The following is a 19,827-nucleotide window of genomic DNA, read 5'->3' as shown; positions in this document are numbered from 1 at the left end:
AATGAAAACTAGAACTATTGAATCTGTCAAAAAGTGTACAAAACATCCTGCCATGATGACCCTTAGAGGGAGTGAGTGCAACTTATTGGCTCAAAGTTTTATCTTAATTGTCCCATATATAAAATTATATTTATGCTGTCTAATGTTTTAGAAACAGAAACTATAAAGGACAATATTACAGAAAACTAAATTTCCATTAAAATAAGATGTTCCAGTATTTGTCACTCATGCTAAAGACTAATAAAAAAAATTCAAAGACATCGCATCAAATACTCATCAACTATTATTATACATGTAGTAATGTGCAAATGATGTACTATTAAAAACAATTTGCAAATAAAGCATATGCAGAATAAATACAGATGATATCCTACCTCACCACAATAAATACAGATGATATCCTACCTCACCACAATAAATACAGATGATATCCTACCTCACCACAATACAGATGATATCCTACCTCACCACAATAAATACAGATGATATCCTACCTCACCACAATACAGATGATATCCTACCTCACCACAATACAGATGATATCCTACCTCACCACAATAAATACAGATGATATCCTACCTCACCACAATACAGATATATCACCACAATACAGATGATATCCTACCTCACCACAATACAGATGATATCCTACCTCACCACAATACAGATGATATCCTACCTCACCACAATAAATACAGATGATATCCTACCTCACCACAATACAGATGATATCCTACCTCACCACAATAAATACAGATGATATCCTACCTCACCACAATACAGATGATATCCTACCTCACCACAATAAATACAGATGATATCCTACCTCACCACAATACAGATGATATCCTACCTCACCACAATACAGATGATATCCTACCTCACCACAATAAATACAGATGATACCCTACCTCACCACAATACAGATGATATCCTACCTCACCACAATACAGATGATATCCTACCTCACCACAATAAATACAGATGATATCCTACCTCACCACAATACAGATGATATCCTACCTCACCACAATACAGATGATATCCTACCTCACCACAATAAATACAGATGATATCCTACCTCACCACAATACAGATGATATCCTACCTCACCACAATACAGATGATATCCTACCTCACCACAATACAGATGATATCCTACCTCACCACAATACAGATGATATCCTACCTCACCACAATACAGATGATATCCTACCTCACCACAATACAGATGATATCCTACCTCACCACAATACAGATGATATCCTACCTCACCACAATACAGATGATATCCTACCTCACCACAATACAGATGATATCCTACCTCACCACAATACAGATGATATCCTACCTCACCACAATACAGATGATATCCTACCTCACCACAATAAATACAGATGATACCCTACCTCACCACAATACAGGTGATATCCTACCTCACCACAATAAATACAGATGATATCCTACCTCACCACAATAAATACAGATGATATCCTACCTCACCACAATAAATACAGATGATATCCTACCTCACCACAATACAGATGATATCCTACCTCACCACAATACAGATGATATCCTACCTCACCACAATAAATACAGATGATATCCTACCTCACCACAATACAGATGATATCCTACCTCACCACAATACAGATGATATCCTACCTCACCACAATACAGATGATATCCTACCTCACCACAATACAGATGATATCCTACCTCACCACAATACAGATGATATCCTACCTCACCACAATACAGATGATATCCTACCTCACCACAATAAATACAGATGATATCCTACCTCACCACAATACAGATGATATCCTACCTCACCACAATACAGATGATATCCTACCTCACCACAATACAGATGATATCCTACCTCACCACAATAAATACAGATGATATCCTACCTCACCACAATACAGATGATATCCTACCTCACCACAATACAGATGATATCCTACCTCACCACAATACAGATGATATCCTACCTCACCACAATACAGATGATATCCTACCTCACCACAATACAGATGATATCCTACCTCACCACAATAAATACAGATGATATCCTACCTCACCACAATACAGATGATATCCTACCTCACCACAATACAGATGATATCCTACCTCACCACAATAAATACAGATGATATCCTACCTCACCACAATACAGATGATATCCTACCTCACCACAATACAGATGATATCCTACCTCACCACAATAAATACAGATGATACCCTACCTCACCACAATACAGATGATATCCTACCTCACCACAATAAATACAGATGATATCCTACCTCACCACAATACAGATGATATCCTACCTCACCACAATACAGATGATATCCTACCTCACCACAATACAGATGATATCCTACCTCACCACAATAAATACAGATGATATCCTTCCTCACCACAATACAGATGATATCCTACCGCACCACAATACAGATGATATCCTACCTCACCACAATACAGATGATATCCTACCTCACCACAATACAGGTGATATCCTACCTCACCACAATACAGATGATATCCTACCTCACCACAATACAGATGATATCCTACCTCACCACAATACAGATGATATCCTTCCTCACCACAATACAGATGATATCCTACCTCACCACAATACAGATGATATCCTACCTCACCACAATACAGATGATATCCTACCTCACCACAATAAATACAGATGATATCCTACCTCACCACAATACAGATGATATATCCTACCTCACCACAATAAATACAGATGATAACCTACCTCACCACAATAAATACAGATGATATCCTACCTCACCACAATAAATACAGATGATACCCTACCTCACCACAATACAGATGATATCCTCCTCACCACAATACAGATGAATCCCCTACCTCACCACAATACAGATGATATCCTACCTCACCACAATAAATACAGATGATAACTCCTCACCACAATACAGATGATACCTACCTCACCACAATACAGATGATATCCTACCTCACCACAATAAATACAGATGATATCCTACCTCACCACAATACAGATGATATCCTACCTCACCACAATACAGATGATACCTACCTCACCACAATACAGATGATATCCTACCTCACCACAATAATACAGATGATATCCTACCTCACCACAATACAGATGATATCCTACCCACCACAATACAGATGATATCCTACCTCACCACAATACAGATGATATCCTACCTCACCACAATACAGATGATATCCTACCACCACAATACAGTGATATCCACCTCACCACAATACAGATGATATCCTACCTCACCACAATACAGATGATATCCTACCTCACCACAATAAATACAGATGATATCCTACCTCACCACAATACAGTGATATCCTCCTCACCACCATACAATAAATACGATGATACCTACTCACCACATACAGATGATATCCTACCTCACCACAATCAGATGATACCTACCTCACCACAATAAATGATACCTCACCACAATACAGATGATATCCTACCTCACCACAATAAATACAGATGATATCCTACCTCACCACAATAATACAGATGATATCCTACCTCACCACAATCCCCCACAATACAGATGATATCCTACCTCACCACAATACAGATGATATCCTACCTCACCACAATACAGATGATATCCTACCTCACCACAATAAATACAGATGATATCCTACCTCACCACAATAAATACAGATGATTATCCTACCTCACCACAATACAGATGATATCCTACCTCACCACAATACAAATGATATCCTACCTCACCACAATACAGATGATATCCTACCTCACCACAATACAGATGATATCCTACCTCACCACAATACAGATGATATCCTACCTCACCACAATACAGATGATATCCTACCTCACCACAATAAATACAGATGATATCCTACCTCACCACAATACAGATGATATCCTACCTCACCACAATACAGATGATATCCTACCTCACCACAATACAGATGATATCCTACCTCACCACAATACAAATGATATCCTACCTCACCACAATACAGATGATATCCTACCTCACCACACAATACAGATGATATCCTACCTCACCACAATACAGATGATATCCTACCTCACCACAATACAGATGATATCCTACCTCACCACAATACAGATGATATCCTACCTCACCACAATACAGATGATATCCTACTCACCACAATAAATACAGATGATATCCTACCTCACCACAATACAGATGATATCCTACCTCACCACAATACAGATGATATCCTACCTCACCACAATACAGATGATATCCTACCTCACCACAATACAGATGATATCCTACCTCACCACAATACAGATGATATCCTACCTCACCACACACAATACAGATGATATCCTACCTCACCACAATACAACAGATATCCTACCTCACCACAATACAGATGATATCCTACCTCACCACAATACAGATGATATCCTACCTCACCACAATAAATACAGATGATATCCTACCTCACCACAATACAGATGATATCCTACCTCACCACAATAAATACAGATGATATCCTACCTCACCACAATACAGATGATATCCTACCTCACCACAATACAGATGATATCCTACCTCACCACAATACAGATGATATCCTACCTCACCACAATAAATACAGATGATATCCTACCTCACCACAATACAGATGATATCCTACCTCACCACAATACAGATGATATCCTACCTCACCACAATAAATACAGATGATACCTACCTCACCACAATACAGATGATATCCTACCTCACCACAATACAGATGATATCCTACCTCACCACAATACAGATGATATCCTACCTCACCACAATACAGATGATATCCTACCTCACCACATATACAGATGATATCCTACCTCACCACAATAATACAGATGATATCCTACCTCACCACAAATACAGATGATATCCTACCTCACCACAATACAGATGATATCCTACCTCACCACAATACAGATGATATCCTACCTCACCACAATACAGATGATATCCTACCTCACCACAATACAGATGATATCCTACCTCACCACAATACAGATGATATCCTACCTCACCACAATACAGATGATATCCTACCTCACCACAATAAATACAGATGATATCATCCTACCTCACACAAATACAGATGATATCCTACCTCACCACAATACAGATGATATCCTACCTCACCACAATACAGATGATATCCTACCTCACCACAATACAGATGATATCCTACCTCACCCACAAATACAGATGATATCCTACCTCACCACAATACAGATGATATCCTACCTCACCACAATACAGATGATATCCTACCTCACCACAATACAGATGATATCCTACCTCACCACAATACAGATGATATCCTACTCACCACAATACAGATGATATCCTACCTCACCACAATACAATACAGATATATCCTACCTCACCACAATACAGATGATATCCTACCTCACCACAATACAGATGATATCCTACCTCACCACAATACAGATGATATCCTACCTCACCACAATACAGATGATATCCTACCTCACCACAATACAGATGATATCCTACCTCACCACAATACAGTGATATCCTACCTCCATGATATCCTACCTCACCACAATACAGATGATATCCTACCTCACCACAATACAGATGATATCCTACCTCACCACAATAAATACAGATGATATCCTACCTCACCACAATACAGATGATATCCTACCTCACCACAATACAGATGATATCCTACCTCACCACAATACAGATGATATCCTACCTCACCACAATACAGATGATATCCTACCTCACCACAATACAGATGATATCCTACCTCACCACAATACAGATGATATCCACCTACCACAATACAGATGATATCCTACCTCACCACAATACAGATGATATCCTACCTCACCACAATAAATACAGATGATATCCTACCTCACCACAATACAGATGATATCCTACCTCACCAAATACAGATGACTACACACAATACAGATGATATCCTACCTCACCACAATACAGATGATATCCTACCTCACCACAATACAGATGATATCCTACCTCACCACAATACAGATGATATCCTACCTCACCACAATACAGATGATATCCTACCTCACCACAATAAATACAGATGATATCCTACCTCACCACAATACAGATGATATCCTACCTCACCACAATACAGATGATATCCTACCTCACCACAATACAGATGATATCCTACCTCACCACAATACAGATGATATCCCTACCTCACCACAATACAGATGATATCCTACCTCACCACAATACAGATGATATCCTACCTCACCACAATACAGATGATATCCTACCTCACCACAATACAGATGATATCTACCTCACCACAATACAGATGATATCCTACCTCACCACAATACAGATGATATCCTACCTCACCACAATACAGATGATATCCTACCTCACCACAATACAGATGATATCAGATGATATCCTACCTCACCACAATACAGATGATATCCTACCTCACCACAATAATACAGATGATATCCTACCTCACCACAATAAATACAGATGATATCCTACCTCACCACAATAAATACAGATGATATCCTACCTCACCACAATACAGATGAATCCTACCTCACCACAATAATACAGATGATATCCTACCTCACCACAAAATACAGATGATATCCTACCTCACCACAATACAGATGATATCCTACCTCACCACAAAATACAGATGATATCCTACCTCACCACAATAAAAAGATGATATCCTACCTCACCACAATAAATACAGATGATATCCTACCTCACCACAATACAGATGATATCCTACCTCACCACAATACAAATGATATCCTACCTCACCACAATACAGATGATATCCTACCTCACCACAATACAGATGATATCCTACCTCACCACAATACAGATGATATCCTACCTCACCACAATACAGATGATATCCTACCTCACCACAATACAGATGATATCCTACCTCACCACAATACAGATGATATCCTACCTCACCACAATACAATGATATCCTACCTCACCACAATACAGATGATATCCTACCTCACCACAATACAGATGATATCCTACCTCACCACAATACAGATGATATCCTACCTCACCACATACAGATGATATCCTACCTCACCACAATACAGATGATATCCTACCTCACCACAATAACAGATGATATCCTACCTCACCACAATACAGATGATATCCTACCTCACCACAATACAGATGATATCCTACCTCACCACAATACAGATGATACTCCTACCTCACCACAATAAATACAGATGATATCCTACCTCACCACAATACAGATGATATCCTACCTCACCACAATAAATACAGATGATATCCTACCTCACCACAATACAGATGATATCCTACCTCACCACAATAATACAGATGATATCCTACCTCACCACATATAACAATGGATATCCTACCTCACCACAATAAATACAGATGATATCCTACCTCACCACAATACAGATGATATCCTACCTCACCACAATAAATACAGATGATATCCTACCTCACCACAATACAGATGATATCCTACCTCACCACAATAAATACAGATGATATCCTACCTCACCACAATACAGATGATATCCTACCTTACCACAATAAATACAGATGATATCCTACCTCACCACAATACAGATGATATCCTACCTCACCACAATACAGATGATATCCTACCTTACCACAATACAGATGATATCCTACCTCACCACAATACAGATGATATCCTACCTCACCACAATACAGATGATATCCTACCTCACCACACAATACAGATGATATCCTACCTCACCACAATACAAATGATATCCTACCTCACCACAATACAAATGATATCCCACCTCACCACAATACAGATGATATCATATCTCACCACAATACAACTGATATCCTACCTCACCACAATAAATACAGATGATATCCTACCTCACCACAATAAATACAGATGATATCCTACCTCACCACAATACAGATGATATCCTACCTCACCACAATACAGATGATATCCTACCTCACCACAATACAGATGATATCCTACCTCACCACAATACAAATGATATCCTACCTCACCACAATAAATACAGATGATATCCTACCTCACCACAATACAGATGATATCCTACCTCACCACAATACAGATGATATCCTACCTCACCACAATAAATACAGATGATATCCTACCTCGACAATCAGATTCTCCTCCAAAGCTCTTTGGTCCTCTTCCCTACCCTTGGACACTATCTCAGCTTTGATTTCACTCTTCTGTAAAGTTTGTGAATTAACATCCTTTGAATACTGTCAGCAAGTATCCATTCAAGTAGTTTTCATAAGCTTTTTGTGATGCACAATTTGTTAAAATGTAAAATACTAAATTTCTTCTGCAGCAACTAATTTTTGCATTTGCGAACAGCCTTTGCTAAACAAAATTTGATAATTACTTTTCAATATAATAAGTTTGGTATATACTTATCCATAGAAATAATCCTTTGAAAATTCCATTATATCACTACACCATTGTCGTTACTGCAAATCAAACTTTGTGAATTTTTTAATTGTTTCGAAAGTTTACGTAAAAAAAACCCCAAAAAACGAGACCAGATAATTTTATGCAAAAAAGCAAATAATTACAATAGTTAGAGTCTTCTGTATTAACAAACCTTTTTGGAGATCTTGTCCTTCGGCTTTGTCTGGCCTACCCATTTGTAGAGTTTGCGCTGGAGGACTTTAGTGAGGAGATCTCTGGCTTCTCGCAGCTCCTCTCCAGTCGAGAACACGATACGGTCAAATACACCGTCAGTCAGTTTAGAATAGGCCTCCATGTCATGTATAGCCTCAGACATGGTAAAGAGTTTGCTGGAACAGGACAGTTATTTTAATTCTATACAAGTTGGCTGAAACAATAACAATTATCTCAATTATTCTATACAAGTTTTCTGGAGCAGAACACTTATTTCAATTCTGGAAAAGTTTTCTGAAATCAAAAACATCCCCATATGTCATCAATTCTGTACCAGTTTTATGGCTATCCAATATTAATGTTACAATGATTCTATAGCTATAGGTAAATTTAGCCACTCAATATCATAAGTTAATCAGAGCTTACCCATTACTCCCTGGGAACTTCAGATAGTCATTTGCCTTCAGAAATGCCTCAGTTATCCTGGCAAGTAAACAAACGTATCAATAGCTGTAAAGCAGGAACATGCTCTAGACAGGTATAAATGAGGCAAATAATCAAGAGTCATATATCATCCATTCTTATGATAATAGCAATCTTAATAAAAATCAAAGGATAGATGGATTGTGTTTCTGCTTTTCCCTTTCAGTTTAATTATCAACATCAGGGATATATAGCTAACTGATCCCCTCAGGACTTTTGATAACAAGAATTGTTTAAGGACGGACAGATGAAGGACCACACACAAAAGGCGATCTGAGTCAGATGGTGGGCTAAAAATGCAAAATGAAAGATCAAAGCCTGATGTTTAACGCTATTTGCAACCAAACAGAATGAGAGGCACCATAAATGTTTACACACTGTGTAAACATCAATGATAATCAACTGCTATGGAGTACATTGTAGGATTTTTTTATTACGATTATAGATATCCAGGTAGTTAAGGGATAAAGTTGTCAACATAATGAGTTGTATCAGGAGTTATGGTACTTACATCGTCTCAATGATGACATTCACCCTGTGCTGGTAGGCTCGTTTGTGTAATGTTACACGGGTGCTGAACATGTCATACAGGGTCTGCACTTCCTGGAAATGAGTAATTCACACATAAATATATCATATGGTGTCCGTGTTATCCCAAATTAGCAGATCCTCAAATCAAATGATGAGTACAGTTTACATGTGTTCCTTCTATTTTAGTCAATCTCTGTCTTGAAGGATGACAGGCTGCAGTCTCTCAACTAAAGTTTGGTGTGTAGTAATAAGGAATCAATGCTATACTAAACCTTGTAAAAAATAAGAACAGAAACTTCAACCGTAATTGTTCCTGGGAATAACGCTTAACATTAACATTATATAGAAATGACAGTGTGATGGTTTTTGAAATAGAACTCTTACCTTGTCTCGAGAACATATTTGTAATTCATTATCAACATCTAAAACTCTCGCAAATTTGATGAATCTCAGGTGGTCAAAATTGTTTCTTATCCCAAGGTTATGGGAGTCCCTTGCAAAGTAATCCCACTTATCCACATCTATACCATTTCGCTTGTTGGCTACAACCTAAAAGTCAAGCAATACTTTAGCTTTCAATCAGTGTGTGGAAAGAGGGCCTACTACTATCATGCACAAACTTATCTATCTTGGTATGCCATGAAGTGGTACTAGAAACAATAAGACAATTTGGCAAATCAAAGTATCCTACCAAATGCATCATGAGTTGTATTTTCCTTGTCTAGATAGACATATCTACAAAACTTTATTTTTCTGAAATTGAGCTCAAGGTACAAATTAATGTCAAAGTGGCCTGACTTTGGTTGAAATTAAATACACTGCCTCATCTAGACAGACCCATAAACCTAGCACTTCTACCAGACACACACATGAGACATACATGTATAATCACTTAACCACTCCTGGCAAGCTGGTTATTGATAGTTAATAAAAGTATTATTGATATTCTTATCCAGTATGTAGAGATTATCATTAAACATGCCCAGAAAACATATTATTTGCACCAAGAAGCCATATGTTACCAACATAAATATGGTTGTTGCTGAGCTGCCATGGCTTTTTCAACCTCACCTCATACAAGAAACCTTTGCTTTTGTCACGTCCCTGAAACGGCCAGTCCTGCAAAAGTACAGAATTTGTATGATTAAAGAAAAAGCATCTTGATTGTATTGAAATGTTTCTTCATCATTGTATAAGTCATAACCAAAAAAGAGGTTCATATATTTTTCCTATTAATCCTGATTTCTAGATACATGTACAGTAGAAGATGGCGAATGCATCATCATACTGTAGTTTTCATAGTTCTCAATGTCCGATAAACAACGTGTACAGCTTATATTACTGTCTAAATAAAAGCACCGCCCTAACGTGTATCATAATTACATCTTTGTATAAGTAGCTCCGACGTTGTTAAAAATGTTGCATTTCTCATCAAGACTACCGGCAGATCTAGAGAGGCAAACCCGTATATCTATCATTCGCTGTGTTTGACGAAAATATGTTACCAACAAAATCAGCATCTTAGAAACGCTTAATTTATAAACGTTTTAATGCATGTCCCATTCAAACGCTTTAATGACTTCAATGCTTTGATGCACTGGATCAGGAAATCCCTATCTATTTATAGACAGATCGGTCAATCAACTTTTTTCAATCAACTTTTATCAGTCGATCATTGTTTTATAGGGGGTCACGTGAGGTACCGAGATTGGCGGAAAAAACCAAGAAAAATAATAATATATCTGATCAATTTGCACATAACCAAATAAATATTTTTTTGTAAAATCTGATAAACGGAAGAAAAGATGAAAACACATAACAAAAATACCTTAATTTAATTTCTTTATGCGTATGAGATTGAACAAATGTGTCTTGAATACAAAATTGAAAGAAATCCTTGATTTAATACGGTGTAAGACTGACTGGATAGTATACAAATGAAGCTGCGGTGGATTAGGTTGTCTAAGTTTCGCACATGCGTATTGTTGCGTACTAAAAGTAAACAAAATGGCTGAACGAAAGTGTATGATTTAGAAAAAATATTGTATCCAAATCGCCAACAAAGAGGAGGAAATTAGAATGGAATCGGTAGCACCCTAGGATATCTCTATGGAATGAAAGTCAGAGATGGCATGTGGCAAAAGAAGAAACAAAGCCACATCTCATGCGGAACTTGCCCGGATTCTGTTGGACTCGTGTTGCATGTGTTGAGTTAAATTTCAACACATATGCCAGCGGACATGCAATGGCAGACTATAACTACATATGTGTTTGATGTACCAAGCTAGCAAGTGTATGTCAGTAACATGAAGTGTTTTAGATTATATATGTATAAAAAATCAATCACACTTCTATTTGTTTTTTAATTTTTTTTTTACTAAACATACAGTGTCAAGACTGCTATCTGACATTTTGTTGCACGCTACCGTTTTTTGATGGGGCCTAGTTTTGGAAAAAAATATGTCATGTTCTATGTAAAGCTTGACTTCGCTCTATTTTTAGAGAAATGTTTTCCTGGTCAAGCTAGGCAACTGACCACCCATACTGTTCGCTGTATGCATTGAAAATGATCTGAAGATTATATCTATGTACAGGATAAATTTCAATTTCGTAGTACTAGTCTATATTTCATTGGGTGAAACCTACCTTTATAACACTTTGCACATTATTGTATAAAAAACAATAAATCGTCAGATTGACTTCATTGTTATTTTAACTACTGTATATATGTATACAAGAGACCTAGGGGAACCTAAATATGAAATTTGAGACAGATCCCTTCAGCATTTTTTGAGAAATAGCGGTTACAACCTTCAGCTACCAAACTCCAAGAGGACGCCTGTCCGCCATGTTGTCAACTGATCGGTCGTAAAATGAATATGCACAACTAGAGCCCTAGGGGTACCTACATATGAAATTTGAGAATGATCCCTTCAGTACTTTCTGATAAATAGTAGTAACAAACTTTAACTACCAATATCCAAGATGGTGGCTGGTTAGACATCTTGTTGACCGATCAGTCTCAAAATGTAATATGCACAACTGGACCCTAGGGGAGCCTACAAATGAAATTTGAGATAGATCCCTTTAATGCCTTCTGAGAAATAGCAGTAACACATTTAGCTATCAAAATCCAAGATGGATGCCTGGCTGCCATCTTGTTGACCCTATATATACGGGTGCACTGCCCCATCTGGACTACCTATACAGACCAGAGTCCACTGCACTACATGCAGCAAATGTTACTGCAGTATAGAACATTGACAACAGATCAAATACCAAATTGCTGCCATGATCGAGTCTAGATGCATGATCTTGCAATGCGTTTGTCATACTCTTAAACATACATATAGTGTTTAAAACACTTGTGTCAATCATCAATTGCATAAAACATGAATTCTAACATACAATTGAAAGATCATTGCATAGCATATCCTAAAATAGATATTGTCTATTTTATCAATATTGTTGGTTGAGTCATTATCCTTTGTCCCCTTACAAATGAAGATTCCTTAGTTTATCAAAATTTATTTACATTTCCGTTTTCACTTTCCAATATAACCTTACTAACTGGGCAATCGTTTACACTTGCGTAAATGCAGAGGGGCTGCTGCACAAGAACACAAACCGAAACACTGACTTCCGCCAATGCGCATCCGGTTAGGCCAAAATATATATGCCATGACAAAGGTTCGATATCAACATCAGTTTGAATGCAATGGAAAGCATTGTGTTAATATTAAACAAAAAAAATGAAAACATATGTAATAAATGGATTAAAAACGATAAAATTATTGTGGAACTATATTCTATTTACTCCCGGAACTTGACATATTTTCCCGCCAAATTGGAGTCAGCTGTTTCGCGATTCCATCAATTACTCAGCTGTTCCATCAATCGTACAGCGTTGAAAAAACGAAGGTTTATTTCACTGGAACACTAAATTTAAATGAAATGGTTGGTCGAAATGTAAATATAAGGAATGTTTTTATTTTTTTGTTGATTACTGGTGTGTAAACTGCATTTTTTGTACAGATATTTCAACATGACGCGCTGACGCACGTCATTTAAAATATCTGTTCAAAAAATGCAGTTTACACATCAGTAAACAACAAAAAAGAAAAATCATTCCTTAAACAAGAGATCCCAGAGGGATCTTGGCGTCCACCAAAGATTGATCTATGTCTGACAAATGAAAGAAGGATCTTTCTCTGCTTTTTAAACTTAAAATTCTTTTTTCTGCTTTACAAACTTAAACTTCTTTTCTCTGCTTTTCAAACTTTACACTAACAAAATCCAAGACGGTTGCCTGGTGGCCATCTTGTTGATCAATCGGTCCCAAAATGCAATAGGCAGAACTAGGGCCCTAGAAGAACCTTCATGAAAATTTGAGAACAATCTGTTCAGTACTTTCTGAGAAATAGCAGTTGCAATCTTTAACTATCAAAATCCAAGATGACGGCTGGTCGGCCGTCTTGTTGACCGATCAGTCCCAAAATGCAAGATGCACAACTAGGGTCCTAGGGGAACCTACATATGAAATTTGAGAAAGATCCCTTTAGCGCTTTTTTAGAAATAGCGGTAACAAGAATTGTTGACGGACGGACGGACGGACGGACGGACGAAAGGCGATTTGAATAGCCCACCATCATCAAATCTTAACATCCCCCTATTTACTAGCTAGCCGCCATATGTAATTATGAATGGATGCATACTCTAACAAAAGATACCGTATCAGCTATTAACCGCTGGCAACATGCCAGCAGAAGCTGAAACACCACTATACCGGCTACAAATACCGGCTAACACTATCCATCCATTTTCTGCCGCCTTACGGCCTTCAGCTACCAAAAACGGGAAAATAGCTACAAACTACCTACTCACACTCAACTTGTTACTTCTGACAAGTTTTCACAAGACTGGTTATGTCTTTTTAATACAATACATCATTATGTCAAGCAACTTGCAGCTACCCAGTGACAACAGACAGTATAGCCTAACCAGTCACTTAATATAGTGCCCTAGGGGAACCTACATATGAAATTTGAGAAAGACTGTTCAGTACTTTATGAGAAGTAGCGTCGACAAGAAATGTTAACAGTCAGACGGACGGACATGGACCATAAACGAAAGGCAATCTGAATAGCCCACTATCTGATGATGCTGGGCTAAAAAACTAAATACTCACAGTACGTATTTACTGTTTATATATGTGTACACTTTCAAAATTGTCATCACATCTTCTATTTACTGTGTATATGCAAAATACATATGTGTGATTTGAAAACAGTAACAATTAGATTATGCAGTGTTGTGTGTGAATGTAAGTACATAAACGAATGAAATTACATATTTAGCAAGTAAGGAAGTGCTGTATGTATGCAAGTGTATAGCTGAATAACAAGATATCTATGTCCACCAAACAATGATCTATGTCGGACAATGGAAAGAGGGATCTTTTCTCTGCTTTTCAAACTTCAACTTTCAAAATCCAAGATTGCGGCCTGTCGGCTATCTTGTTGACTGATCGGTCCCAAAATGCAATATGCACAACTAGTGCCCAAGAGAAGCCTATATAAGAAATTTGAGCCAGATCCTTTAAGTACTTCATGAGAAATAGTAGTAAGGAACTTCAATTATCAAAATTAATATGGTGGGCTGTCGGCCATCTTGTTGACTGATCAGCCCCAAAATTAGGTGAACCTACATATGAAATTTGAATAAGATACCTTTTGTACTTTCTGAGAAATAGCGGTAACAAGAATTGTTAACGGACGGATAGACCACAGACAAAAGGCAATTTGAATGATTGTGGGTTAAAAATGTATGAATGGATAAAATTACATACTTAACAAGTAAGAAAGTACTGTGTGCATGTGAACATAAGTGTATACCGGTAGGTGAATAAAATTACAGTAAGAGAGTGTTGTATGTGAATGTAAGTGTATAGGTGAATAAAATTACCGTAAGAGAGTGTTGTGTGTGAATGTAAGTGTATAGGTGAATAAAATTACCGTAAGAGAGTGTTGTGTGTGAATGTAAGTGTATAGGTGAATAAAATTACAGTAAAAGAGTGTTGTGTGTGAATGTAAGTGTATAGGTGAATAAAATTACTGTAAGAGAGTGTTGTGTGTGAATGTAAGTGTATAGGTGAATAAAATTACAGTAAAAGAGTGTTGTGTGTGAATGTAAGTGTATAGGTGAATAAAATTACAGTAAAAGAGTGTTGTGTGTGAATGTAAGTGTATAGGTGAATAAAATTACAGTAAAAGAGTGTTGTGTGTGAATGTAAGTGTATAGGTGAATAAAATTACAGTAAAAGAGTGTTGTGTGTGAATGTAAGTGTATAGGTGAATAAAATTACAGTAAAAGAGTGTTGTGTGTGAATGTTAGTGTATAGGCGAATAAAATTACAGTAAAAGAGTGTTGTGAGTGAATGTAAGTGCATAGGTGAATAAAATTACAGTAAAAGAGTGTTGTGTGTGAATGTAAGTGTATAGGTGAATAAAATTACAGTAAAAGAGTGTTGTGTGTGAATGTTAGTGTATAGGTGAATAAAATTACAGTAAAAGAGTGTTGTGTGTGAATGTAAGTGTATAGGTGAATAAAATTACAGTAAAAGAGTGTTGTGTGTGAATGTAAGTGTATAGGTGAATAAAATTACAGTAAAAGAGTGTTGTGTGTGAATGTTAGTGTATAGGCGAATAAAATTACAGTAAAAGAGTGTTGTGAGTGAATGTAAGTGCATAGGTGAATAAAATTACAGTAAAAGAGTGTTGTGTGTGAATGTAAGTGTATAGGTGAATAAAATTACCATAAGAGAGTGTTGTGTGTGAATGTAAGTGTATAGGTGAATAAAATTACCGTAAGAGAGTGTTGTGTGTGAATGTAAGTGTATAGGTGAATAAAATTACAGTAAAAGAGTGTTGTGTGTGAATGTAAGTGTATAGGTGAATAAAATTACAGTAAAAGAGTGTTGTGTGTGAATGTAAGTGTATAGGTGAATAAAATTACAGTAAAAGAGTGTTGTGTGTGAATGTAAGTGTATAGGTGAATAAAATTACAGTAAAAGAGTGTTGTGTGTGAATGTAAGTGTATAGGTGAATAAAATTACAGTAAAAGAGTGTTGTGTGTGAATGTAAGTGTATAGGTGAATAAAATTACAGTAAAAGAGTGTTGTGTGTGAATGTAAGTGTTTAGGTGAATAAAATTACAGTAAAAGAGTGTTGTGTGTGAATGTTAGTGTATAGGTGAATAAAATTACAGTAAAAGAGTGTTGTGTGTGAATGTAAGTGTATAGATGGATGAAATTATACCAATTAAATATGAAAGTGCTATGTTCGAGGTTAAGGGTGTGATGAATGAAATTAATTATACAAATGAGAAAGAGTCAATTGTAGGCATAATCAATAATTATAATCATCATCTGTATAGTATGTTGTATTGATGAAAAACTTAATCAAATATAAATTATAAAAAAGGATTGGTAAATGGAATAAGAGTTTCTACTGTATGTGAGTCAGTACAAGAGGCCTTCAAAAAAACAGATTAAAAACCAAAATGTTGATAATAACTATAGGAGGTGTATCATTATTTGTCAGCTATTGACCTTAGTTGGTTATTTAAATTCACAGAAACTTACTGCACAAATCTACAACATTCATCTAATAATTTTGACAACACAGGTAAATTAAAGAACTAAAATGTAAATTAAAACATTCAGTGTTTAAAAATGTTAAAAAATTCTATATTGATAATATGAGCTTTTATTAGTAAAATAATGAAAAACCCAATTATAACACATGGGTATAACCTCCCAACATTTTTATATTAGTTTGTGAAATCTCCATAACATTGTTTAAAAATATGAAAATGAAAACCATAATTTACACACAAAACCACTGAAGTTTATAGTTATTATGCAGGTTTTAGGTTCAAAGCAAGTAAGATATACAATGCTTACTGTGTACTTAACGGTCTGAAATTTTAAAACCGAAAAGATTAAAAAAACAAGAGGCCCAAAGGGCCTTAACGGTCATCTGACTACCTTGGCAATAGTAAAATTAATTTCATATGGTGTCACTTTGTCAGGACCATGTCAGGATCATTTTCCATTTCCTTCAACAAATTTTATTTCAAACAAGAGGCCCAAGGGCCTTAACATGTAGGAATTTTATTAGATATAGTGTCATAGTAGCCTTCTTCAATTTGGGATCAACCAGAGATGTAACAATACTTTGTCGATCCATGTCAGGATCATCTCAGGCAAGTTTCAGCCAAATCACATAGGCAGAACTTGAGAAGAAGTTCAAAATGTGTTTTCAAGATGGCGGCTGTGGCGGCCATCTTGGATTTCGGATCGACCCGAAAAATAACAACACTTTGTCGGGACCATGTCAGGATCATTTCATGCAAGTTTCAGCCAAATCGAACCAGTAAAACTTGAGAAGAAGTTCAAAATGTGTTTTCAATATGGCAGATGTGCCGGTCATCTTGGATTTCGGATTGACCCGAAAAATAACAACACTTTGTCGGGACCATGTCAGGATCATTTCATGCAAGTTTCAGCCAAATCGCACGAGTTGAACTTGAGAATAATTTCAAAATGTGTTTTCAAGATGGCGGCTGTGGCGGCCATCTTGGATTTCGGATCGACCCGAAAAATAACAACACTTTGTCGGGACCATGTCAGGATCATTTCATGCAAGTTTCAGCCAAATCGCACCGGTAGAACTTGAGAAGAAGTTCAAAATGTGTTTTCAAGATGGCGGCTGTGGCGGCCATCTTGGATTTCGGATCGACCCGAAAAATAACAACACTTTGTCGGGACCATGTCAGGATCATTTCATGCAAGTTTCAGCCAAATCGCACCAGTAGAACTTGAGAAAGTTCAAAATGTGTTTTCAAGATGGCGCCTGTGGCGGCCATCTTGGATTTCGGATCGACCCGAATAATAACAACACTTTGTCGGGACCATGTCAGGATCATTTCATGCAAGTTTCAGCCAAATCGCACCGGTAGAACTTGAGAAGAAGTTTAAAATGTGTTTTCAAGATGGCGGCTGTGGCGGCCATCTTGGATTTCGGATCGACCCGAAAAATAACAACACTTTGTCGGGACCATGTCAGGATCATTTCATGCAAGTTTCAGCCAAATCGCACCGGTAGAACTTGAGAAGAAGTTCAAAATGTGTTTTCAAGATGGCGGCTGTGGCGGCCATCTTGGATTTCGGATCGACCCGAAAAATAACAACACTTTGTCGGGACCATGTCAGGATCATTTCATGCAAGTTTCAGCCAAATCGCACCGGTAGAACTTGAGAAGAAGTTCAAAATGTGTTTTCAAGATGGCGGCTGTGGCGGCCATCTTGGATTTCGGATCGACCCGAAAAATAACAAACACTTTGTCGGGACCATGTCAGGATCATTTCATGCAAGTTTCAGCCAAATCGCACCGGTAGAACTTGAGAAGAAGTTCAAAATGTGTTTTCAAGATGGCGGCTGTGGCGGCCATCTTGGATTTCGGTTCGACCCGAAAAATAACAACACTTTGTCGGGACCATGTCAGGATCATTTCATGCAAGTTTCAGCCAAATCGCACCGGTAGAACTTGAGAAGAAGTTCAAAATGTGTTTTCAAGATGGCGGCTGTGGCGGCCATCTTGGATTTCGGATCGACCCGAAAAATAACAACACTTTGTCGGGACCATCTCAGGATCATTTCAGGTAAGTTTCAGCTCAATCCCACTGGTCAAACTTGAGAAGAAGTTCAAAATGTGAAAAGTTAACGCACGGCGGACGGCGCACGGCGCACGGCGGACGGCGCACGGCGCACGGCGGACGGCGCACGACGACGGACGAAACATGATGACTATAGGTCATCCTGACCCTTTAAACCGAAAAGATTAAAAAAAAAATGAAATGGTGATCCATAAATATCATCGGGGCATGGTGTGGGACTCTGAGTATAATTGCCTTATACAGACACATGGAGGGATAAATGGACAGATTGTGTGGGATACAATCAGTAAAATATTTCTCATATCAATATGAGGCCAAAAAACTT

General features: G+C 37.4%; 1 protein-coding gene across 5 annotated transcripts in view; it reads right to left on the bottom strand.

Annotated features, from left to right (window-relative positions):
* LOC138316054 (deoxynucleoside triphosphate triphosphohydrolase SAMHD1-like) overlaps positions 1–19,827 on the bottom strand; it is a 68,543-nt gene that overhangs the window by 11,103 nt on the left and 37,613 nt on the right. For all 5 annotated transcript variants that reach the window (XM_069257531.1, XM_069257532.1, XM_069257530.1 and 2 more), the window contains 6 exons: positions 10,835–10,882; positions 10,148–10,312; positions 9,744–9,835; positions 9,176–9,232; positions 8,730–8,925; positions 8,254–8,334 (listed from right to left, as the gene is read on the bottom strand). In XM_069257531.1, the coding sequence (XP_069113632.1) occupies positions 8,254–8,334; positions 8,730–8,925; positions 9,176–9,232; positions 9,744–9,835; positions 10,148–10,312; positions 10,835–10,882 (639 nt within the window). The remainder of the gene's footprint in view (positions 1–8,253; positions 8,335–8,729; positions 8,926–9,175; positions 9,233–9,743; positions 9,836–10,147; positions 10,313–10,834; positions 10,883–19,827) is intronic.

Source organism: Argopecten irradians, chromosome 2 (genome assembly GCF_041381155.1).
Source record: "Argopecten irradians isolate NY chromosome 2, Ai_NY, whole genome shotgun sequence".
In the NCBI taxonomy this organism is placed as follows: Eukaryota; Metazoa; Mollusca; class Bivalvia; order Pectinida; family Pectinidae; genus Argopecten; species Argopecten irradians.
This window is presented reverse-complemented; position numbering and strand designations above follow the sequence as displayed.